This window comes from Sparus aurata, chromosome 21 (genome assembly GCF_900880675.1).
Source record: "Sparus aurata chromosome 21, fSpaAur1.1, whole genome shotgun sequence".
NCBI classification, from domain to species: domain Eukaryota; kingdom Metazoa; phylum Chordata; class Actinopteri; order Spariformes; family Sparidae; genus Sparus; species Sparus aurata.
Window position 1 is genome coordinate 26,740,140 of NC_044207.1, and position 23,476 is coordinate 26,763,615.

The window sequence follows — 23,476 nt, forward strand, 5'->3', positions numbered from 1 at the left end:
TTTCAGGCTCAGCGTGTGATGCATCATCACAAAACGCTACCTGCTCGCTGTGTCGTCAGCGTGTCACTACGTGACAGAAGCGGCCCGTCTCATCGCCCCGAGCCGAGCCGAGCCGAGCCGACTCCCCCTCCGTCTCTCCTCCTCTCTCTGTCTCTTACTCAGAGGCATCTGCCTCATTAACCACCATCAGCATTTTGTTTGCTGTGTGTGATTTGGATGTATTATGAGTGAGGCAGGGGGTGGTGTGTGTGTGTGTGTGTGTGTGTGTGTGTGTGTGTGTGTGTGTGCAGGCAGCGCTCATTAGGCTGGAAAAACATTGACATTTTTTTGCCAGAATCCAGATCATATCTTCTCTTCCTTTATGTATCAAAACGTTCCTCCAATCAACTCCCTGGTGTGTATGTGTGTGTGTGTGTGTGTGTGTGTGTGTGGTAGTGTGGGAGACAGATGTTTGCTGATTCGGCAACTATGCGCTGCAAACTCAGCCCAATTTAGCCGGCGAAAAACATGATGCCACACAGACGCTCATGGTGACAGCCCACTCTTAATTTTCTCTCCTTTTAATTCAAGCTCTCAGTTCTTCGCTGCGACTCTTTCTTTCTTTTTTCTCCTTCCTCTTCTTCTTCTTCTTCTCTCTCTGTCCGTCCTCTCGCTCTCAGCACAGTGTGATGACACCAGCAGCATTTCAGCTTGGTGTTCTTCTGGACTTGTTTTCCTTGTTACAGCCACCTCTGACTAAGTCTCAGCTCTCAGAGGACACTTTCTTCTTCTGCCAGACTCAGACATCATAAATATGAAAACGCTCGCGGCCCCACCGGACGCTCCGTCTACATTACAGCACAAACTTTACATTAAACACACTGCGATTGCAGAAGTTTGAGTTAAACAAGATTAAAAACCTACGGACATGGGACGAGTTTCGGGATTTATTGCAATGCAATATGGCAAATCATTACAATATTTCCTCAGTGTTTCTATTTTACAATGTACAAACTAGATTTAAAAAAAAAAAAAAACAAGACCATAAATAAAACAAAATGCTTCGTGTAACTCTAACTCTCAGCCAAACAAACGAGAGACACAAACGACCGACACAGATGGATGACGTTCTACTCTACATGTCTAAAACCGACAAAAACAATAATTTGTACAATTAAAGAATAAAAAAAAAGGACAATAAAAAAAAAAAAAAAACAGCAAATCATACAGTTTGTTAGTGTGAAACAGGTAAGAGCTCGTAATGATACATTCTGTCCGGCTCATCTCACACACTCTCTCTCTCTCATTCTCTCTGTAACGTTGCATATTCAGAATAATCAAAGATAGCTGACGTCTTGACAGGAGACTCCACAATCAGTCACGCAACGCACACGCACACACACACACACACACACACACACACGAGCAAAACACATTTTGTTCAAGTCAAGCCCGAAGCAGCGGAAAAAAAAGTAAAAGTTGAAAGCCATTCTGCTTATGCACAGCCTTAACATGTCAGCCTTCACGAAACAGATAATAAAATAATGAGAAGTAGAACGGGGTAAGAGGATGAGGCTTCAGTCTGAGCTCGCCGTAGCTTAATGCTATCCGCGGCCGCGTCCGCATCCGCATCGGGGGGTTTTCAGAAAACTCCACAGTATGGAAGTTCACAAAAAGTGCTGCTTTTCTCCTCCCTTCGCTCCGTACTTTCACTTCGCTCCGCTCGTCGTATTCCCACCGGTGACAGGGTCCCTCTAAAGTGCATGGATGAGGTAAATGAAAAAAATTCTTCTGGGTTTGTATCCGTCCTCCGGCTCAGACTGGAACCATTGTGTGTTGCATGTGCTGCATTTGAGACAACATTTCTTGCTGCGCACTGGCAATTAGTATGTCCTGGTGTGACGGTGTGATTATTCCAAGTCTGTCCATCTCCCTGTGGGCGCAGACACAAACATGCATGTTCACACACGGAGAAAAAACAACACGTATTCAAAGCATGAATCTGGATGAGGATCATTCTCTTCATCAGCACCAATTTCAGGAAAAAAAACTGGCAGACATTTTCATCCAAAGAGACTCTAATCCCCAAGACAAATAGCTATTTGGGGGCTCAAGGCCACATTTAGCCACCGACGTGACAATTAATAGCCAACTGGGTCTCTACCAGTCGAGCTATAACCATTGTTATCAAGCTGTCTGTGCAGCCGAAGCCTGTTATAGTTTGTGCCTTTGTGCCACGGAGCTCCACTGTCATTCAGAACTATTAAAAACACTTAAAAGAGCAAAAGCAAGGCAACAAGAAAAACCACATCCCCGAGCATGCTCAGCGACGCCAGAATGCAGCAGGGACCGCATTCGCTGCAATTAAGCGATACGCCACTCGAGCGTCGGTGTGATTCTTTAAATGCGTCTTTAACAGATCGCGGAAGACAAAAGAGCTCCGTGACTACATCAGACAACACCATTCAGTCGGGTAAACTCGTCGCCCGGCTTTTGGGGTCTTGAGAAGAATTGCACAAAGATGAAACAAACACTAGATTTATCCTGTAATTAAAGGAGCATTTCGCTGAGAAACCAGCTGACGTTACTCACTAAATGGGGCGATTAGAGCACACCAACATGTTTGTGTAATTACATAGTGCAAGTGCTCTAAGGCATAAACTGACATCTTGTAAGAGTTTCAGTGTGCTTATTGGATCGCAGTCTAAATCCTCCTCCTTTCACACGCGGCAATTAGTCAGGTATGCTGAGGTGAGAAGGTAAGCAGACGCGGTGTCTCAGTCGCTCGTTCTTCACATGAACCGGTTTGTTTAAAGCCGCTACAGGGAACTTTTATTCTGTGTGGGTTCTGGCGCCCCCTGTGGACAAAAGCAGTACAACACCACGAGATCTTCATGTGGCGAGCACGTGCTTTTGTTGTGGCAACACTAACTTAAGCAAATGTTCTTGTTTTGTGTTATTTGCTTATATATAGTCACACAGTGGCATTCATATCAAACTGAGGCTGTTTCATAACAAGTTCTTCTTGCAACACGTTTAAGCATACTAAATCCTAAGATACAGGTATAAACGTTTAATGGAAACACGGTTTATCTCTCTCTTTTATATGAGTCCAAATAATTATGTTTGTGCGACTATAACACCACACAATACAGTCGGTGTTTGGATCTTTTCTCCACCAAAAGAGACACGATTCTGTTTCTGTTTTGTTTTTTTTGCACTAATAAATGCGATGAGTGAAAGTGAATCTCACTTTCATCCATTTTCACACGTAGGTGCACTTACTGGTGTGTGAGAGCCAGGAGGCTGTCGAGGCTGGTGTATCCCGCTGCCGCCAGAGTGTCTCTGTACCTCTCCAGCCCGATGGACTGCAGCCACACACACACCGACCACTCGGGCACACACACCTCCGGTACGACCGACACGCACACCTCTGACGCCAACCCTGACTCCAGCATGGTGGCTGTGGGTCTGTGGAAAAAAAAAAAAAACACACAGGAGACGGTGAGAGGAGGCAGGTTGGTGGTGAAACTGGAGTGTGAAATCATAATTAAAGGGAAACTGTGCAATGGAGGCTTAATAATCTGGCTGGGAGAATGTAGGTGTGGGTGTGAGTACTGTATGAATGTTTGGCTTTATTAAAATGATATTCATGCATTAGTCTGTGATTCTGAAGCACTGTTCCTGCATTTGCATGTACCTCTCCCCCCCTGTGCGGCGCAGAGTCCCTGGGTTACGAATGAGTTTATCCAGCATGTTGAGAATCTGGCTGAAGGTGGGTCTCTCCGCTCGGTCTCTCTCCCAGCAGTCCAACATTAGCTGGTGCAGCACCACAGGACAGTCCATGGGAGCAGGGAGACGGTAGCCCTCTTCGATGGCTTTAATCACCTGAAGGAGGGACACAGGTGGAGGATTGATTTTATCATCAGGCTAGATCCAAAGACCTGGAACCAGGTAGAAATGCTTCAGTAATGCCTGTGAGGAAGCCGTATCAGTTCTGACAGACTGACGGGGAGTCCCTGGCAATTTATTCTCCGTGGGGTCATTAACGACTCTGTGGGGTCGGTGGCAAAGAATAAAGTGCCAGGGACTCCCCACCAGTCTGTAACAAGTGAAGAAGCCTTTAAGATGGGAAGTAAAATGTCTTCATCAACCTCAAGCAAGTCCAGTCTCCTTTGTTTAGCCCTCAGACGTGTCACTACTAACGAACCAAACAATACAACCCGAGAAAAAATAGACAATGTCACAGCGATATAAGTGTTTACCCCATTTCCATACAGTACACTATTAGTATTCTAGTGTTCTTAATGCCACAGTTTTTCCCGTCTGCAGCTCGAATAAAATAAATCAATGTCCATTACGGTTCTGTACAGGAAATGATGAAATGCGTGTGCCAGCAGACATCAATCAAGCCGCCGCTTTGAAGCGCCACTGCCAATTAAATTTCACAAAAAAGGAAGAAAAACCTTTTTTTGCCGAAGATTTATTACTTTTTTGTTGTTTTCCCGAGATCTTTCCAGAGCCGTCTCGCCACCATCTGCAATTTATTTCAATTTTTTGCAGCTGTGAGCGGCTCCTCCATTTCCTTTGTGCATTATTCTGTGGGACAATACTGTTCGTCAGGGGCTTTCAAAGTCTGACACTGTGCGCCCCCCCCACTCAGACACAACAGAGCCATAGTGTCAGACAGGAATATTATACTGCAACATGAAAATGGTTAATATTCATGGTTTCTTGTAACTGCTGTTATTATTCTTTGTCTCACCTCTGTTTGGGGAATAATTACAGTCCCAGTTTTGGAATGACAGTATGAGTTTGCAGGTTGTAAACTAGGAAGCTTTTATAGGTTCTTAAAGAGGACGTATAATATCGTCACAGAGTCAGTCGGTTGTAAAATCACTATCGGCTACAACTTAAGACTCATTTTCAGCCTGTATTTGTTGACAGTTTGGTTAATTAGCACCATTAAAACATCCTAAGTTAGCTATAAGCGGTGTGTGTTTTCATGTTTTCCACTCTTGGATGCACAGAAAACTGTCACTGGAACACTCTGATGCTGAAGAAACATTCATTTATCGCCGTGCTGGTGAAGATTCTCAGTCGTCCAGGTCATGTTAATTCTAAGTGCGGTATCGTAGGCAGCTGGACTGGTTTCAATTTCCTGAAGACGTTTCACCTCTCATCCAAGAGGCGTCTTGGTGAGCTGTGCGTCAGCCTCTGCTGCAACATTTGGACGAATCAGTCTCTGTTTCTGACGTGAAAATACTGCGTACTCAAACCCTGCCTTAGTATGTGCTATGGAACTTGGGTCGTGGTTCAGGAGATACACTAAATTATGAGTGAAGATGCTTCGATTGTATTTATTCGTGAGCATTGGTCAGGTTCATCATAGCGATTCTAAAAAAAGCAGCTCAGCGTGAACTTGTTCGCCCCGAAAGTAAATAAGATGGATAAAGTGCCCGGAGATCGGCGCCTCAGGAAAGTTTTCTCAGACTACATCAGAGCCGCAGATGAAATCAATCATGTTTGAAAATATCCATATGCCAGCGCGGCTCCTTGACCCACTCAGACTTAACGAGCTTTGATAGCAGAGCGATTGCAAATTTGCTCTGAAATAGGATTTTTGTCTCAGATCTCGAAAAACTGTTCAGAACAACTAAAGTGGCCCTTAATTTATATATAGTGCGTGCTTGGCAGAGGGATAACACTAAGCTGCAATTTCTTGTCTTTTTTTAATGAAGTCTAAATATTTACTTCAATAAAACCTCCTCTGACTGCTGAGCAAAGTCTTGGCTCGGCGCCCTTTCTGCAGATGATTTAAATTTACAATTTTTTTTTGAATGGCGCAGAGGTCAAAGACAGCAGGTCAGGATTCAGAACTTCACACAGACAATGGTTTGTTTTCCATCCACAAGTCCCGTCTTAAAAATACCCAGAAGAAGTGTTGCCTTTTACTGTTATCTGTCTGCTGAAATGAGGTCAATTTAAGCTGGGAGCTAAAGTTTAACTTGAATCCCTCACAGCACACAGATGTTGATGGATTAACAGTTGTCTGACTCGACGAGAAGCTCGAGTGTAAATATTTTTTGCCATCTTCTCCGTGAGTTATGAAAATATTTTAGTCACTAACGTGGCTAAAATCTGACAGATGGAGAATAAGGAGAAGAAGTTTTATTAGCATGTTAGAGTACAAAGAACGCCGCTGGTGCTTCGGGGCGTCAACATGAGTAATCACAGCTTTTAAGCAAATCCCCGCTTGGTGCTGACTTTGTCACATAAACCACTTATTTGGAAAAGAAAGTGAAGGTGAATCTTCAAGTGATTACTCAAACCGTAAACATTCATTAGATTTTAAAGAGCTGCTTCCTTCTTTGACGTGCCGTACCTCCAAAACACACAGCAATGGAAAACAATTTGGGTTTGTGTCAACGTTGTGTTTACTTTAAGATCGTGTGGTTTAACGGGAGGTTTACAGAAAACAGCCCGTGGAGAACTCTTGGCAGAGTCATCCATATTCTGGATCTAAATCATTCATACCTTGACTGCGTTACATAATAATAATGAAGGTGATCCAGTATTTTGATTTGACATTTACTTTAAATATGCAAAGGGTTTCAGAAATGAGCTTTTGTCTCTGAGGCGACTCACAGGTGAGACGAAACAGAAATGACTCACGTCCTGGTTGTTCATGTCCCAGTAGGGTCTCTCTCCGTACGACACCACCTCCCACATGACGATGCCGTAACTCCACACGTCGCTGGCCGTGGTGAACTTCCTGTAGGATATGGCCTCTGGAGCCGTCCATCTGATGGGGATCTTCCCTCCGGGGGAAAGATACGTCCCTGTGGCCTCCTAAAACAGGGGACGTGAAAGGTGTCTGACTGTTTGCCCTTTTTTTCGAAAAAGTTTTACTCTTTGATTGAAGCCTGTGAAAAGTCTATAAATGTATTTTTCCAACAGGCTGTGGATGTTTAATTAAAGTAATGAGCAATAATGAATTTGGAATCAGGAGAGAAGCAAACAGCAGATTGTGTTTTCACATCATGAGCGAGTGTGTGTGTGTATAAATTACTTCTGTGGGAGTGTGTCTTACCCTCGTAGTGTAGGCAGCTTCTGGGTCGTCCTCCAGAACCCGACTCAGGCCAAAGTCGGACACCTTACACACCAGGTTGCTGTTGACCAGGATGTTCCGAGCTGCCAGGTCTCTGTGGACGTAGCTCATGTCCGACAGGTACTTCATGCCCGAGGCGACGCCGCGCAGCATGCCGACCAGCTGGATGACCGTGAACTGGCCGTCGTGTTTCTGAAATGTTGAAGAGGAGCAGGTTAACGTGGCGTAAGAGCATTTTATGTGATTTTTTTCGTTTTGGATAAGAAAATAAAACACGTGTACCCGAAGGAAAGCGTCCAGGGATCCGTTCTCCATGTATTCTGTGATGATCATCAACGGCTTACCTGCAACAGGTAGAGATACGAAGCTCAATGTGAACATGCAAGGGACCCAAACGCTACGACTGAGAGCTTTCAGATTCTGTCCACAACTCACATCTCGTGACGACGCCCTCCAGCCTGATGATGTTCGGATGGTCGAACTGTCCCATGATGGAGGCCTCGGACAGGAAGTCCCGCCTCTGCTTGTCGGAGTAACCCGCCTTCAGACTCTTGATGGCCACGTAGATCTCCCTCTTTCCCTGAGCGCGCAGCCGACCGCTGCACACCTCCCCAAACTCTCCTACACACATCAACAAAACAGCAGCGTCAGCGCCAAGTAAGCATGTGTGTGTGGGTAAGTGTGTGTGTGTGTGTGTGTGTGAGCATTAATGCCAAGCTTACCCATGCCAATAACTCTCTCAATGTGAATACTGCTAACATCAATCTCCTTGGCGAACTCGTGGATGGCCTGATCGGGGTCTTCGTAGGTGAACGGGTCCACGTAGATTTTGACTCCTGCCAATGGAGGAGGAGGAGGTGGAGGAGGAGGAGAGGCCAGGAAACGAGGGAGGAGAGGGAGGGATGCAGAGGAGGGTGAGAAGTATGAGTTGTGTAACTGCTGCATATGTTATGTAAATGTCTTTGGCAGTATGTGTGTATGATGTGTGCAGGTGGACTGAAGAGAAGCGAACTGAGCATCCATCTGTCTCTCTGCTCTTTTTTGGAACAGTACAGTAAATCTGTGTGTGTGTGTGTGTGTGTGTGTGTGTGTGTGCAGTACCTGGGTTAAGATGTTTCTCCTCCTCTGAGTCCTGCTTTGTTTTACTGTATTTACTCCTCCTGATGGCACAAAAGAAATGATGGACATTTAAGACAGAGACACGGCGGCCTGTCAGAGCGCGCTTCTTTTCACTTCTCACGTGTTTTTGTTGAGATTTTCTTTCTGCAGTTAAGAGAGCAGACAAAGGGGTATACGCGTCACATTGTTTTTTAAAAATGTGTTTATTTTTCCTCCCAGTAGTGCCGCGCATTCATTGGGGTTTTTCAGGATTTTGCCGCAATGGAAGGCGATGACAATGAGAACAGAGAGGCTGCAGGAAAGACAGAGCGAGCAGATGAAAGCGTTTAAGGGAGAGAGGGAGGAGGGGCGATGCCTCAGGTAGAGAAAGATAAAAGGTGTTTTCCATTAAACAAAGAAACTGTCAAAAACACCTTTGTGTGTGAGCAGGTGTGTGTGAGTGTGGGCACTCGCGCGTGCTTGTGCTTCTCTGCGTGTGTGTGTGTGTGTGCACGCGCCGGCGGAAGCTGACACACAAGCTGTGCTGCTGAAGAGACAGTAATGACAAGTCAGGGACAAAGGGATTATCACTGTCTCCACTCTAATCCCCTTTAAAAGCTCCAGGTAACACACACACACATTATTTATCCACACAATAGCAGGGGAGGTGTGTGTGTGTGTTGTTTGTGTGGACTGGGGTAGTTCAAAAAGCAGTAGTTAAGGTAGAAGGCGGCACACACACTGACGTCAGTGATGTGCTGACAGGAAACTTCTGGACAGCCTAACAAGCCTATAGGTGTGCCTGACTGTATGGATGCTTATGTGTGTGTGTGTGTGTGTGTGTGTGTGTGTGTGTGTTTGTGTGTGTGTACCTGCGGCTAATGATGAAAACAGCTGCAGATATCAGCAGTAAAATTCCAACCCCGCTGACAGACAGCAGCAGGAAGGCTGAGTTTACTCCTTCTCCAATCAGAGGGAAGGGATCTAACGGGGAAGGACACAAAAGTCAGCGATCAACAAAAGTTGTGAACGGCGTCATAAAACTTCCACACATCGTCGAAAAAAAAACCACTGAAGGTTGTCGTCACAATACCCGAATTGGTGGAGAACTCGAAAGGGGTGCTGAACTCTCCGTATCCGGCCGCCGTGCGAGCACGCACATGGAACACGTACACAGTGAGGGGGTTGAGACCCGTGACATCGACGCTCCGAGAGAAGGTCCTCATTATGCGGTAGGACCTCTCTCTCTGATCCTGATTAGACGAGACACAAAGAGAGGACGCGTTTCAGAGCCTGACTGCAAATCCATCTCCGCCATCAGTGAAACACAAACAGCGTGCCAATTTATTGACATTCCACACGGCATCCCGAGCCGCATTAACCTGCGGGCGGCTCACCTTTTCATAGAACTTGACCTCGTATTCCAGGATGACCCCGTTGGGTCGATCCGGCTGTTGCCACGCCAACGACAGACTGTGCCTGGTGACATCGGTGGCTTGGATGTACGACACCGGAGAGGGAGCTGAGAGGAGAGATGGGGAGAGATAATTCAGTGACAATAGCACAACTTTGTGTATTCTCTGATGCTGCAAATAAGATACCGTCTACAGTATATTAGTTTTCCAGCCCTGCACACAACTTAAAAGGTATCTATGATGCGTGTTTGTCAACAATCACATTGACCCAGTGCACCTGAGAACTGACCTACATCTCATTCCTTCCTGCTCCACAGAGACACGCCTCATTCTCCGCTCTCTCTCCTCTTACATCCCTACTTTTCCCAGCCCTTTATAGCGCTTGTCCTCCTTTGTGGCTGTTCATAACATGATATAGGGCCATATGGTGGTGCAGGCTGGACCTGACACATTCCAGACAGCTCTCATGCTGTGCACACACGGCTAACTTATTTCCCCGGGGCACCCGGAACTAAGCAGGTGTGCCGTTTCCTAAATGCCACAGCAAAGACTCAAAGCAACGACAGTTGAGATGTAACAGCGTGCGGAGAAGGGAAAAAAAAAAAGAAAAGCAAGCGCCGAAAAACTAATGGGGAGCATGTGTGAGGAGCGCCACACACCAGCTGACACCTTCACAACTAAAATGAAACACGCCGTAAAATCTGGGTGATTTTTCGAACACTTCCGTGGTCAAAAAGCTGACACGAGGAAAATCCCACCCCTCGGTACACTCGCACTGTTATGTGTCGACAATTTCTCCATGTAGCGTTGTAATTTACTACGTCGCTGCTGCTTTCCCCTCAGCCAGCTCGGTCCATTTGTATTTAAGAAAGTGATTTACATTTCCCCACAAAGCTTTCTGACATCCTCTTGAACACACCCCTATAATTAATTCAGCTGTCGTTAGGTGTAGGAGGACAGAGTAATAACTATGGCAGCTATGACAGTGATAGTAGTTGAGAGAAAGCAAGAAAAATGTCCTGTAGCTGCGTTTCATTGTGTTGACGCCGTTGTTAGTGGAGGGACTGTTGTCTCTGCCTGTTCCATGATGGATGAGCCCTTGCATAACTGATCAACTTCAGTTTTCTTCTATTAAACTCTCCTGTAGCATCACTTAGACATCACATCTGGAGACTGTTTCCAACATACAGTCCTGTTACGCAGTATTACCCAGTAATGTGGTCATCTTGTTTATGCTCCAGAAAAGCTGTGCTAATCAATTTTAACTGCACGTCAGATGTAATGCAAACGTATCACAGGTCTCTTTAAATGCAGAGCTGGTTTTCAGAAAGAATTTAGTCCATTTTTCTTCATCAAATTTTAACGATTCTCTGAAAATATATTTCAAACCCAAACACATTGCTCAAGTTGGTTATATGAAAGCATCTTAAAGGTGCACTCTCTTTGTTTCCGTGACTGAATAAGCTGAATAAACAAACTGACCTTGAAGGACAACACAATTCCTTACTGTTTCATTTGTTTATATGTGGCGGACCCTGCCACCTTTCTCGCTTCAAACAGTTTTCTGGGATCTTATTTTCCTCTGAGAACAGTTTGTTTGTTCACTTATGGAAAAAATATATAACTCTGAGTTTGTATCATTACCTCATTAATAGTAAATGTCAAAATTCTGTTTGAATTTCTTCTTCAAAACTACATAATGCCCCTTTAAGAATATATATAAAAAATATATACGTAAAGCATTGCGGTGAAGAATATGTATTATTCTGAAAGCTAAAGCACTTCACAGATAGCCGTTTTTCAGCCCTTAAGTGTTGAGGGTGTGTATGGAGTATGGAGCTTCATGCAGGGCTGGTTCATTTGGTATCATGCTTCCATGGTTTTGAACATTACCCATGGGGCCTTGCTCCCCTGTGGGCCCACGTGCAGTGAACAGCAGTTTGCATTGTGCTGACCCACTTACTGACAACATCTATAAGCACATTCCGTGTTGCTGCAACAGTGAAGCACATTCATCACACGCAGACATGTCTTCTCACCGGCTTGGTTGGTGGTGACAGTGACAGACACACTCTGGGCCGACCCCGCTGCACCGCTGGCCTGGGAGACCCCGTTGCGTGCGTGCACGATGAAGGTGTAGTGTGTGTGGGCCCGGAGCTCGCTCACCACCACCCTGGTGGTCTTCAGGCCTGCTTGGCCTGGAGAGAAGAGCACGTCAGAGCCACAGGGCAGGCAGAGCTGAGAGCTGGAGCTGGAGCTGAGTCTCGGGTAATCTCCTGGTGCTGGTCTGCCCTGAAAGACTCCTCTTCCTGATTGGACTTCAGATCCAACAATCCCCTGGTCTGACTGCATCCCAAGACCACTGTGCTGAGCCTCAGGCTGGGAGATGCTGCGATTCCTCGGGAGGGCTTTGCCTCCTGTCTGACTGTGGCTGCCTGTTTGACAAATGAGACACTCCAGACTGTAGCTGGTGTCGCTTCGTCCTCCCAGGCGACGAGGGGGGGACCACTCCAAGACCACCGAGGTCTCGTTCACCACAGAGATGAGCTGCTGCGGAGCTGACGGGGGCTCTGAGGAAGAGACGGGGATAACCAAGCTTACATTATCTACAGCACATAAAGGAAGTTGAAGCATACGGGGTGTGTGGGGGAGGGGGCTGCTTTGAGCGGCTGGCACGAGCTGAAATGTAGACATCTGGCATCAGACTGAAAACCATACTGTTCAGAGATGTTTTTGATGGGCTGGATGTTTTCTTCTGCGGTATTTCTTTTTTGTGTGCGCGTGTCTGACAGACAGAGTGTGAGTGTATGTGTGTGTGCGTGTCTGTGTGCGTGTGTGTGTGTGTGTGCGCGCGCGTTTTCATTTTTCCCAGGCCAAGGAAACCATGTGCTGTATATAGGCATAATTAAGTTTATGACACACAGACCGAGGTCTCGAAGTCTGTCACACAGAACCTACTCAGAGAGAGAGAGAGGGAGGGAGGGAGAGAGAGAGAGAGAGGACATTTATTCACTTCTCAATGTCTTTAGTTATCACTCCCAGACAGGATGTAGATGGTGGCTTAGTCATAAGTAATGGGATCATGAAACAGGGGTGGCATTCAGACAAGTTTGTGTCTCCTTCTGTTTTGTAGAGATAGAGAGGTAGGGAGACAATAAGTGTGCTTTTTTTTGCTTTTATTTGCAAGCATTGCACACAAATATGGTCTGTGTTCACTTATGTATTGTCTTACTAGTGTGTGTGTGTGTGTGTGTGTGTGTGTGTATGGTCTTACGGGTACAGGCCATGGAGGGAGGGTCGCTGTCAGCGCGGAAGAATCCGGAGTGGCAGTCGCAGACAGTCGCCCCGTCTCTGAGCGAGTGGCTGTGCGGAGGACACTTGGAGCATCCTGCGTCTGAGGACCTGGCCTTGTAAAAACCGGCGGAGCAGGCTGCGGAGGGACAGGGACAAAAGAGGAGGACAAGGTCCAATAAATAAAATTCCAATAAAGAACAATGCTTAGTCAGGTACGCCAGCACCAGAAAAATGTCAATAAAGACCGGTGACGCTGACACAAAGCTCATGCTACAGACTAAAAAGCACTTCTTCATAGAGCTTGTTTAAAGTTTTGACCACTACTGGTGCTAATGAGTAATATTTTGATGAGCAGGTGAAGGTTATACTTGTATGTTATGCTCATTACCATGTGAGAGGAAGTCAGTGAGAACCCATTAAGCTAATTGATTCATTGTTTATGTAATTACTATAGTAAAAATGCCAAAAATCTTTAGTTTCAGTTTCTAAAATGTAAAGATTTTCTGTTTTTCTTTTTCATCTGCGGTTGCAAATTAAGCCCCACCAATACTACAATGTTTTATAGGGATAGAAGGAAGAAGTTAACTTCAGTAGTTCACTGAATGTCTCTGGTGTTCCGTTGGTTGCACAGAATAAGCCATTTGAACACATCAACATGGGCTCAGGGGAATTATGATAATCCATTAGGAAAGATAATAATCAGTGGATTAGTCAAAAATGTGAAAGTAAATCGTTAGTTGCAGCTCTAAAGTGCACGATCACACAGGTGACGGTACAGGTTTCCAGTGTCACGTTACCCTCCTGATAAAACGCTGGTTCAAAATACTCCAAATATTTTATGAGAAAAAAACACAAGATAACTTTGTTATTAGTGAGTTTAAAGCAGTTTAAGTGGGTTGCGAGCCGGGCGGTCAGCATCGACTCGAGGCCAGCTGACCCCCGACCCCTGATACACTCTCAGTTGTCCTCCGTATTGACGGCTCAGACGACCCGGACAACAAGTTAATCAACACGCGGGCTGCGTTTCAACCCAAAAGATAAACAACTGTAAAGACACATCCAGAGGGAGAAATAGATCTAGCGTGAGGGGGGAGGGGCACTCTGACTTCTTTTATCTTTGATTTTGATGAGCAAAGAAAAGAAACACCTAACAGAACACTTAGTGATGAGCTCCCACTCACAAACACACACACACAGAAAACCAGAAACACCAGAACTGAATACATCAAAACTCCACAGTGCCGGCAGCCCACACAAATATAATTGACATTTAAATATATGAAAGAGGAGAAACAGAGAACGAGAGAGGGTGAGCGAGAGACAGAGGGGGAGTGAAGGGAGAGAAATCTTCTCTCTGTATACCAAGGAATTCAAGCATTGACAGAGTAACAATACAATAAATGAGTGCATAATTATACTGCTTGACATCCACTGGTGAAGCAAAAGAGATGGCAAAGCGTGGCTGGTTACTGCCATTTTTTTTTTTTCCTCCCTTTAATTTCAGGAGGAAACCCTCCGTTTGTTTCTAGTGGCAATCATTTTTTCAACACCTTCTTTTTCATCATCACACCCTATTCATCCTCCTTCCTCAATCCCACCATCTCTTCCCAGTTCTCCCCCCCCCCCCCCGCTTTTTTCCAACCCCTTCAAATTTCCAAGGGAGATGAAGACATCCTAGTGGGAGTGGGTAGGAATGTGGGAATGATGTGTGTGTGTGTGTGTGTGTGTGTGTGTGTGTGTGTTCGAGTGTGTCATGGTGCTTTATGACACTCTCATCAGTAGATGAGAGGGAGGAAGTCTTCCTCTGTAATCTACTCACACCGACCATCCTGCCCCATCTGTGTGAGCCTCCGTAGAGTTGCTCTTTCACACACTCATTTGCCCTCCCTTTCACATTTTTCACAACCTCCCTCATTCGCTCCCTGCTCACTTCCTCCTCGACCTCTACTTATCTGGCTCTGTGTCTCTGATAACTCTCTCGCTGCTGGTGCTGCAGCTCTGTACATCCCTCTCCATCCCCGAGCGTCGACCTGCCGGCGAGCTTCGGAGCGTCGTATATGGCTCGGTGTCGATGCAAACAAAGCTCAAAACCGCGCATTTTGGAAAAATCCGTAAATCCATAAACACATTTGCAGCTGATGAGGTTGGCTTTCATCTAGTGAATGACTCATCGTAATGTGTCGGCCGATATCATCAAATCCGAGATAAAATAGAGTATTATCTCGCCTGCTGTGGCGCACATTCCTTTGTTTTTTAATCATCAGTGTAAGCCATAGATGGGAAAGAGAGGGAATTAGAGGGAGGAAGATAGAAAGTATTTGACCTGCTAAGGACTTGATTATAGGGCTGAACAAGGCTCTGCCAGGGGGTAACACAGGCCTTTGTCTCTGTCCCACCAAATCCTCTATCCTTGTCTCCAACACAGAGGAGGGAGAGAAAGAAAAGGAGCCAGTATCTGAAGCCATAAACTTCCTTCAGTGCCCTCTCATGTCTCTATTCTCTCTGTTGTCTGTAAGTCTTTTGTGTCTTTTTTAGCGGCGGACTCGACAGGAGGGGGTGAGCGCAGCTGACCTGGAATAAGAGCTCATGAGGGTGTCATTAACCCGACATTAACCCTGCGCTACCGAGGGCCCGCGCAGAGCCCGAGCACGCCCGGTAAACCTGAAAAGGCGCCGCTAACGTACACACGGCGCTGACGAGATAAGACGAACGATTGTTTAGATATGTCGCTTATGAGCACGTTCACATTTAGCCGGTTAGCGGCGGGAGTGAATAGACCGCAATCAGCTGTTTTGAGACAAGTGGGAGAAAGTGACGAGATTGTGAAGGACGGGAAGACTGGGGCAGAAAGTGAGAGAGAGAGAGAGAGAGAGAGAAAAAAAACAGACAAGCAGCGATAAAGAGAGATAAAGAGGTGAAGAGAGACAAAAAAGGGAGCGAGGGAAGAGGAGGGAGAAGAAGAAGCGGAGGGAAAGGTGCCCTTTGATTACTATCAGCATTGTCGGCATTTGCATATGCATTCTTCTGCTACCTAATATGCAAATGCAGCTCGCCGCGAATCCAACTAAGAGCCTCGTCGGCGCACTGTATGTGTGTGGGTGTGTGTGTGTGTTCTCCTTGACCCCGTGTTATCTGTCATCATCCCTTGTTCCTGCCCAGCGGAGGGGTGTGGACGGAGGAAGTACCCCCGACCGCTCCAGTCTGACACCTGTCTCTGTGACGGATGGAGGGGAGGGAGGCACGGATTGACGGATGGATGGACGGATTGATAGACTGTCACGCGAGAGGGCGGGACACTATTAATCACAGGGGTCGTGCCCTGTTAATTAAAACCAACAAACCGGCAGGAGATAAGAGGTGATCCTTATCTCTTCCCTACTGTATGTCTTCATCCAAAAGGGGAAAAAAAAACTCACAATCCTGCAGAGCTTGCTATCTAATTCATCTCATTTCTCGCGGCGGCACCAGCTCCTCGCATCACTTTGCATTTAAAGACTGTAGGAATGCGCTCAGTGGAAGCCGCGGCTTTACGTTTGTCTAAATTTAAATACTCACAAAAAAAGTGGCGCTTTAAAGAGAAAATGTGTGTGGATTCGTGTTTGTGTGCGCGCCTGCCCGGACATTAGCATGTGAAAGGGGCTCTAACAACAATAACCCTCCTCCCCATCGCACTCAGATCAACCGCCCCCCCACCCCCGAACCCCCTGCCACCAGCAGCAGCAGCACTCCCCCCCCCCCACACTACCCCTGACCGTGGATCAGGGAGAAGAGTTAGGGAAGAGAAAGGAGGGATAATGAGAGCAAGACGGAGAGCCGGAGAGGGAGAGCGGGAGCTTGTTCCGATGCCAGGGAGCTACAGACGGACTGGTGGAGCTGGCAAACCTCCGCTACATTAAGAACAACCTGGGAGATGGAGACAATAGCGCGCGCACACACACACACACACACACACACACACACACACACACACATCCAATCAGAAAATAACACACTCTTTGATTGTGATGGTGGAATGCAAACCATTCCCCCCACCTGAGTTTGGCTTGCTTCACACAATCACTTGTGCCATTCCTTTGCAGGCTTTGTCACCTGCCATACGTGTGAACACACACACACACACACACACACACACACACACACACACACACACACAAACACACACTTCTCCTCGCTCTCTGTTTGCCCCACCACACTCTTCTCTAGGCATTCCCGGGCAGACCTCCAAACTGCGAGTATATGGGAGGGAGGGCTTTGTCAGGCAGACAATCAGAGATACGGTGCACACACACACATATACGCAGGCACACACTAAACCAGCAGTCCAACATGTCCAGAGTCCAGAAAACGCGATGCAATAATTAGAGGGACTGAATGCAGCGATTACGCACTCCTTTCTATCATCCGCTCACTCTTTCTTTCTGTCATCTCTCTTTCACTCTGGCTGTCTTTCTCTCTCTCCTCAGTCTTTTCATCACTCTCGTCCAAAAACGCTTTCTGCTGTTGACGAGACACTGCAGGTGCGCTGGAGAGAAGCACAGGCATGAAATCTCTCTGGACACACACACACACACACACACACACACACACACACACACAAACATTCCAACCCTCCCAGGCAGTGAGCAGAATCGAGGCAGAATCAGACGACAGAGAAAAAGGAGGCCAGCGGAGAGAAGAGTGAAACAAAAAGCAGAAGGCTCCGCTTTCATTACGCCTCTCTGTCCGCTCGCATTTCGAATTCTCTCTGTTGTCTCTCTTCCCTCGTTTCCGATCCTCCCAGACGGATCGCAGCTGTCAAACTTTTGACGTCTCCATCTACCTCGGTCATGACCCTGCACTCTGCCGCTACTCTCCGTGTCGGTGTGTGTGTGCGTGTGTGCGGCTGTCAGTCAGAGTTTTTGACGTCTTCATCGGGCTCAGTCATGACCTCGGTCTTAACCAGGGGTTTAGAAAAGAGGGGGAGTTCCCTCTCTCTTGTGTTTCTCTACTCGTCCCCTTTGCACCCGGTGACGGACCCCCAGCGGGGGGAGGGGCAGCTCTGTATTGATGCCTTCTGCTGTCAGTGGCCTTCTTTCAATCCCCCTCTCGGCCCATTCAACATCTAATCCCTTCTTCCTCTCCAGAGCTTCTCCTCTCATCCTCTCCATGCTCATTACTCTGTGTCAAGACTGAGAATGAACTTTTCACATTTCCCTGCTTTAGCTAAGTCTACTCTTGTTTAAGTTCAATTCAACAGGAGCTTTTGGGAATGCCGAAGTGCATTAGAGAAGCAACAGTGTGAGGCAGACGTTAAATATTAACGCAGAAGCAAACTGTGCATGTCGAGAGGGATTTTCGCCTTTCGTAAAGTAAAACTATTAAAACATATTTAATTAAAATGTTATCTTTAAAAAGCCAAATTTCTGATATGCAGCTTCTGGTAGTCTGTGAAGGTTCTCAGTGATCCAGGGAATGGTATATCGTTTGGTAGTTAGATAGATTTAACTTCTATTAGGGCTGCGAATAACAATCATTTTCTTTATCGATCAATCTGCTGATTTTCCGGGTTAATTACTTAATCATTCTGTCTACTCATCACAGCTAACCTGAACCAAATCTGATCCAAACCAACTCGAACACAAAGACTCTTCGTTTACACCACTTTGTCAGAAATGATCAAAAAAAGCAGCAAATCTTCACATTTTAGAGGATGGAACCGGCCAAAACTTGACATTTCTGCGTGGAAAAATGACTGAAACAATTAATCCGGCATTAGTCATTTTCTTATTAGTCATCACGTGGTTGTGCGATTACACAGTCGTTTAGTTTTGTCAACGAGGAGCTTCAGACTTATTTAGCTATAATTTTGAGTATTTCGTAGATGAACATTAAGGAACAGTTTGACATTTAGGGACATACTCGTGCCAAGAGTTAAATGGAGGGGAAACTGGCTTTGTCCAAAACACCAAGTGAAGGAACAACAAGTCGCTGTTACGCGGAGGGTTACATGTGGGACAGTGACTTCCTCGTTTTAATCTAAATCTTGAAGAGAAAGCGAAGAAGCTAATTCTCCAAATGTTGAACAGTTCCTTTAAGCTACAACGGTTTTGGTGCATAAAGTACAGATATAGGATTTTTCTGCATTGTCCAGTATGAACTGAGTTCTAATCACAGGTGTCTCTGCCCAATCGACTGTATATTCACTCAGTTTCTGTCCGTTCGTCTTTGTCGCGTCACACTGTCTGAATGAAGGCACGCGAGTGGAGAAGGTCCGCTGACGAGAGGAGAGCCAGGTCATCTAAATCTCCTCGCAGATCTATCTTTCTCCCTCCGTCACGCTCGGCCCCTCCCCCCCCTCCCTTCCTCCCTGCGAATTTCCAAACTTAAGATGGGAGAAGCGTTAAGGCGTCTATCCAATACTGCAGGGTCAGAGTTTTTGCTGAGCGGCATTCGGTATTCACCCGGACTTTGATAGATTTCCACTGAGGCAGCTGAGCCCGGCCAACAGCGCCTGACAGGCAGCGAGAGCGAGGGAGACAGAAAGGAGAGCCGCAGATAGATAGATGGCACTTCACATCTGCTAAAGGTTCAACAGAGTCAAGGGTCCCCTCCTAAATCTAGTTGAGGAGGAACATCTTTCAGGCCTCAGGGACCACCCCGCACACCTCCTCCTCTTTTCACGGAGAACAAACAGGGCGAGCAGGGTGGAGGTTCGAGAGAACATTTGTCACACGGAGATATTTGGCCGCTGCTCTTCTTATTGCGAGAGAATAAAAAAAAGTCAAGTTTTTTTTTTTTTCACTCTTTATCGCCAACTGGCACCGACTGCATCGCTCTCTTTATGTCCGTCTCTCTGTCTTTCTCTCTCAGCCTGTCTTCTCTTCCCTTTGAATTATGAGTCTGTTTGTTATACAATTAGCCTGCTGGGATAGGCTTCATAAATAAAACTGAGGGAGCAGATCAGTGAGTCGCTCTCCCCTTTTCTCTATTGGTCTCTGTCCATCTGCATGAGTGCGTGTGTGTGTGTGTGTGTGTGTGTGTGTGTGTGTGTGTGTGTGCATCTGTGTGTGTGCGTGTGTGAATGAACATGTTGTGTGTCTGTTGCATATGTGACTGAATAGGGGGAGTGAGGCCATGTTGTAAAAATGTCTCCACCGAGTCTGTTGTCCCCCCTTACACCCCGCTTTCCTCACACAAGCGCGCGCATTTAGTAGCCCTCACTATCACAACAGTCAAACATTACACGTCATCCACGCCACATGTATGTTGGGGAGAGGTGTGAACAGCTTGCCCATTCGTTACTGTAAAGTTCAGACCAGATTTGTAAGTGATAGGGAGACATTTTTGTCCAGATGGCTGTTGTTATGTCAGCACACCTCACACTGAGACCTGTGAGCTTCTACTGATACTGCACGACTTATAAAAAACTGTTTACATCTTGGATTTATTTAAAGATGCAGTATAGACTGATCGAGGTTATTAAAGTTTCATGACATAACAGTATATCTGCACTCAGTAATATAATGTGATCGCCGTTATTGGGGATTACTTTTCAAAAGAAGCAGAAAATACAGACTCCCGAGCAAGATGCCTTGCAGAGCTTCTGCTAAAAATTTAATGATTGTTCCTGCAATCTCCTACAACCAGCACAGATGAATATTTTACAGGAATAGTTTGGCATCTTGGGAAACAAGCTTATTTGCTTTCCTCCAAGAGAGTTAGATGAGAGGATCAATACCATTCTCATGACTGTCTGTTAAAAATGAGACTACAGCTAGAGGATGCTTAGCATAAAGCCTGGAAACAGGGGCTAACAGCTAGCTCGTCCACCTCCCAGCATCTCTAAAGCTCTCTCATCAACATGTTACATCTTTTTTGTGTTCGATCAATACAGAAAACACCGTGTAAAAATGACATATTATGGTTTTGTGAAGTGTGTCGGACTCTTGACCGGGTGCAATAACTCTCCGGAGTCTTGTCTTCACTGTGAGGTTGCCAGGCAACATGTGCAGCATCAATAAGATAGACTAGGTTTATTAATGAGCTTCAGAGATGCTGGTCAGTGGACTGTTTCCAGTCTTTGTGTTAAGGAATCTATCTCCTGGTTCCATATTCATACTGAGCGGAGAGATGTGATATGTGGCATCAATGTTATCATCTAAATCTTTGCAGTATAGCAAAGTGGATTTCCGAGCATCTTGAATTGATCTAGAGATGTAAGACAACTGATAATGAATTACTTCTTACAGTGGATACTAATATGATAACCAATAATTTAACATTTTGTATTTCACAAGAAGTTCTTCATCTGTAGTTTATGCAAACCTGAGGGTAAGAAAGGCTGAGGTGGATGATTTAATAATCCATAACTCTAATAAGTTAAAACTTGTAGACTACTTCCCCTCCTCTCTGAATTCCTGTGGAACTGAATCGTAAATTGCAATCGTGTTGCAATTTATTGGCTATAGTTTCATTATTGGCAGATAACCGCAGTGTTTCCCACACATATAGTTTACGTGGGAAGGCTGCCCAGGTATATTTTGCTTTTTTTATTTGGATGTGAATGTTGAGATTTTGCCGTTCCGCAGTCAAAAATACTTATTCCCTTCAAATATGTTTGACTATTGAAAATGTGTAGCTAATTTTAACCATTAAAAAAGGGGGATTGTTGTCATCGCAGTCTGTAACATAGTCTTGTGCTAACAGCTTACTTAAAACAAGAAGAGATTTCTGACACAACTCATTATAATTCTGCAAACACTCACAGACATTAATTAGTTGAGGCGCTGTGGATCATAATGCACTCTCCCCTTTAAGATGGTGACAACTCCACAACACAAAATCCTTAAAGATAATTAAAACAACCCACAGAACAATCAAACAGGTGTTAATCACCACACACAAAAACCAAATATCTCTTGTCGCGTTCCATCATTAGCGAATGTGATGGAAAACAGTGGAGTGAATTAGTGTTAACAAGAGCGCTGGTGACTGTTGCTCACAGAGACATGGGACTCAGAAGTGGCAACACAAGGGGAACAGAGAGCTTACAGTGTGAGGCCAATACAGATGAGTCAGACTGCCACAAAAACAAAACAACAATTAATTAATACACAGTGGCTCTGCTGCACCCAGCGTCACTTACCTTTACACGTGCCGCTCTTCTCTTGATATCCTGGGCTACACAGACATCCGCCAATAGGAACCAACCACTCTCCATCTGCGCCGCAGTACATTTTAGGCTCCTCTCTCTCCTCTGATTGGTTGACACAAGAGCCCCTGACCTCCACTAAGGAAGACGTGTCGGCTCCGGTGACGGTGTCGGGAAAAGTTGCCAGGTTGCGGACGGTGAGCGGGCAGGTTTTGTAGAAAACTCTGACGGAAACCAAAGCGATGCAGGCGCCGACGTCCTGGAAAGCCAGGTAGAAACCTTTCCGGGTCGTGACTTTTACGTCTCGCACCTCGGTGTTCAGTTTCATGATGCGGTCGCCTACGTCCACCTGGATGGAAAAGACAAATAAGCTACATTAAGAAAATGTGCAGTAGACTGTGTCAGCCCTTATTAATTCAATTTGCCTGTTTAACTTAAAGTGGGAGTTGCTACTGAACCATGGCTGATCTTCACATTTTCAGCACTTGGCTCTCGCTCAGATCGACTTCTATTGACTGCAAAAGGTAAAATAAGCTGTAGTGCCTACAACGCTAAAATCACAAGTAATTTTCGTAAAGACTAAGCAGGAGCACCCTGCCAACATTCCTGGGATGGCAGAATGGACATCTGAGATAAAAGCGCTTGTAAAAAAAAAAATAGAAAAGGAAAAATCACAGCTAAGTGCCGCAGGGGGTTTTATTTTCAAGACAAGAGCAAATTAAAGGGAGCGGAGGAGGAAGGATAAAGAAGTCAAAGCCTGACTCAGTTGTTTAGTGTTACCTGGGTGAAGCTCTCGTCTGCTGCCACAGTGTCCACCTTAATGAAGCTGCTCTCTTTGATGTAGCTCTCTCTGTCTTCGTTTGATTCGTGGTAGTACAGATTGAATGTCTCCTGCAAGACAAAAGGGACGGGGGGGAAAAAAAAAAAAGTCAGACCGAGGCGTCTATTTATCATCATCAGCGCTCATCTTTTCTCTTAATATGATAATGAGTCAAAGGGGGGTTTGTGCTTGAATAACCAGCAGCTGTAATATATAATAAAGCTCCATTAGCTGCAGTCTGTCCATTAAGTAATTATCCTCAAAGTTAACATGTTAAAGAAATTATGCCTTTTGTCAAGAAAAATCCTTGTTGTCGTCTAATTTAAATAAAACAACAAGCATCATGTTCTGTCGTGACATTATGAGGATGTTCCTTGTACCTTGCAGGTGCCGGTGACCCCCGGCAGGCTGTTACAGTCTCTCAGGGTGAACTTGACTTCGACGTAGACCCGCTGAGCGCCGGACCGCGGGATCCAGTCCGTCCTCAGCCAGTTGTTTTGATTGGGCTCTAAGACGTTGCAGACCTGGTACGTTCTGATGGGGATGTTCTTCTCATCCATAATACTCACCTCCTCCCACTGCGAACAAACACACACATGCAACTGTAATACACACCTGTGAGGGCGTCC

The 23,476-nt window shown here is 45.8% G+C and overlaps 1 protein-coding gene across 4 annotated transcripts in view; it reads right to left on the reverse strand.

Annotated features, from left to right (window-relative positions):
* Positions 1 to 904: 904 nt before the first annotated feature.
* The window catches only part of LOC115572948 (ephrin type-A receptor 4-A-like), a 46,136-nt gene continuing 23,564 nt past the window's right edge, over positions 905 to 23,476 (reverse strand). For all 4 annotated transcript variants that reach the window (XM_030403475.1, XM_030403473.1, XM_030403474.1 and 1 more), the window contains 17 exons: positions 23,228 to 23,425; positions 22,808 to 22,918; positions 22,022 to 22,376; positions 12,878 to 13,033; positions 11,643 to 12,173; positions 9,586 to 9,710; positions 9,282 to 9,441; positions 9,061 to 9,172; positions 8,192 to 8,250; positions 7,813 to 7,926; positions 7,526 to 7,711; positions 7,373 to 7,434; positions 7,073 to 7,282; positions 6,655 to 6,831; positions 3,680 to 3,867; positions 3,265 to 3,450; positions 905 to 1,912 (listed from right to left, as the gene is read on the reverse strand). In XM_030403475.1, coding sequence (XP_030259335.1) covers positions 1,795 to 1,912; positions 3,265 to 3,450; positions 3,680 to 3,867; positions 6,655 to 6,831; positions 7,073 to 7,282; positions 7,373 to 7,434; positions 7,526 to 7,711; positions 7,813 to 7,926; positions 8,192 to 8,250; positions 9,061 to 9,172; positions 9,282 to 9,441; positions 9,586 to 9,710; positions 11,643 to 12,173; positions 12,878 to 13,033; positions 22,022 to 22,376; positions 22,808 to 22,918; positions 23,228 to 23,425 — 3,048 coding nt within the window. In that variant the 3' untranslated portion in view covers positions 905 to 1,794. The remainder of the gene's footprint in view (positions 1,913 to 3,264; positions 3,451 to 3,679; positions 3,868 to 6,654; positions 6,832 to 7,072; positions 7,283 to 7,372; positions 7,435 to 7,525; positions 7,712 to 7,812; positions 7,927 to 8,191; positions 8,251 to 9,060; positions 9,173 to 9,281; positions 9,442 to 9,585; positions 9,711 to 11,642; positions 12,174 to 12,877; positions 13,034 to 22,021; positions 22,377 to 22,807; positions 22,919 to 23,227; positions 23,426 to 23,476) is intronic.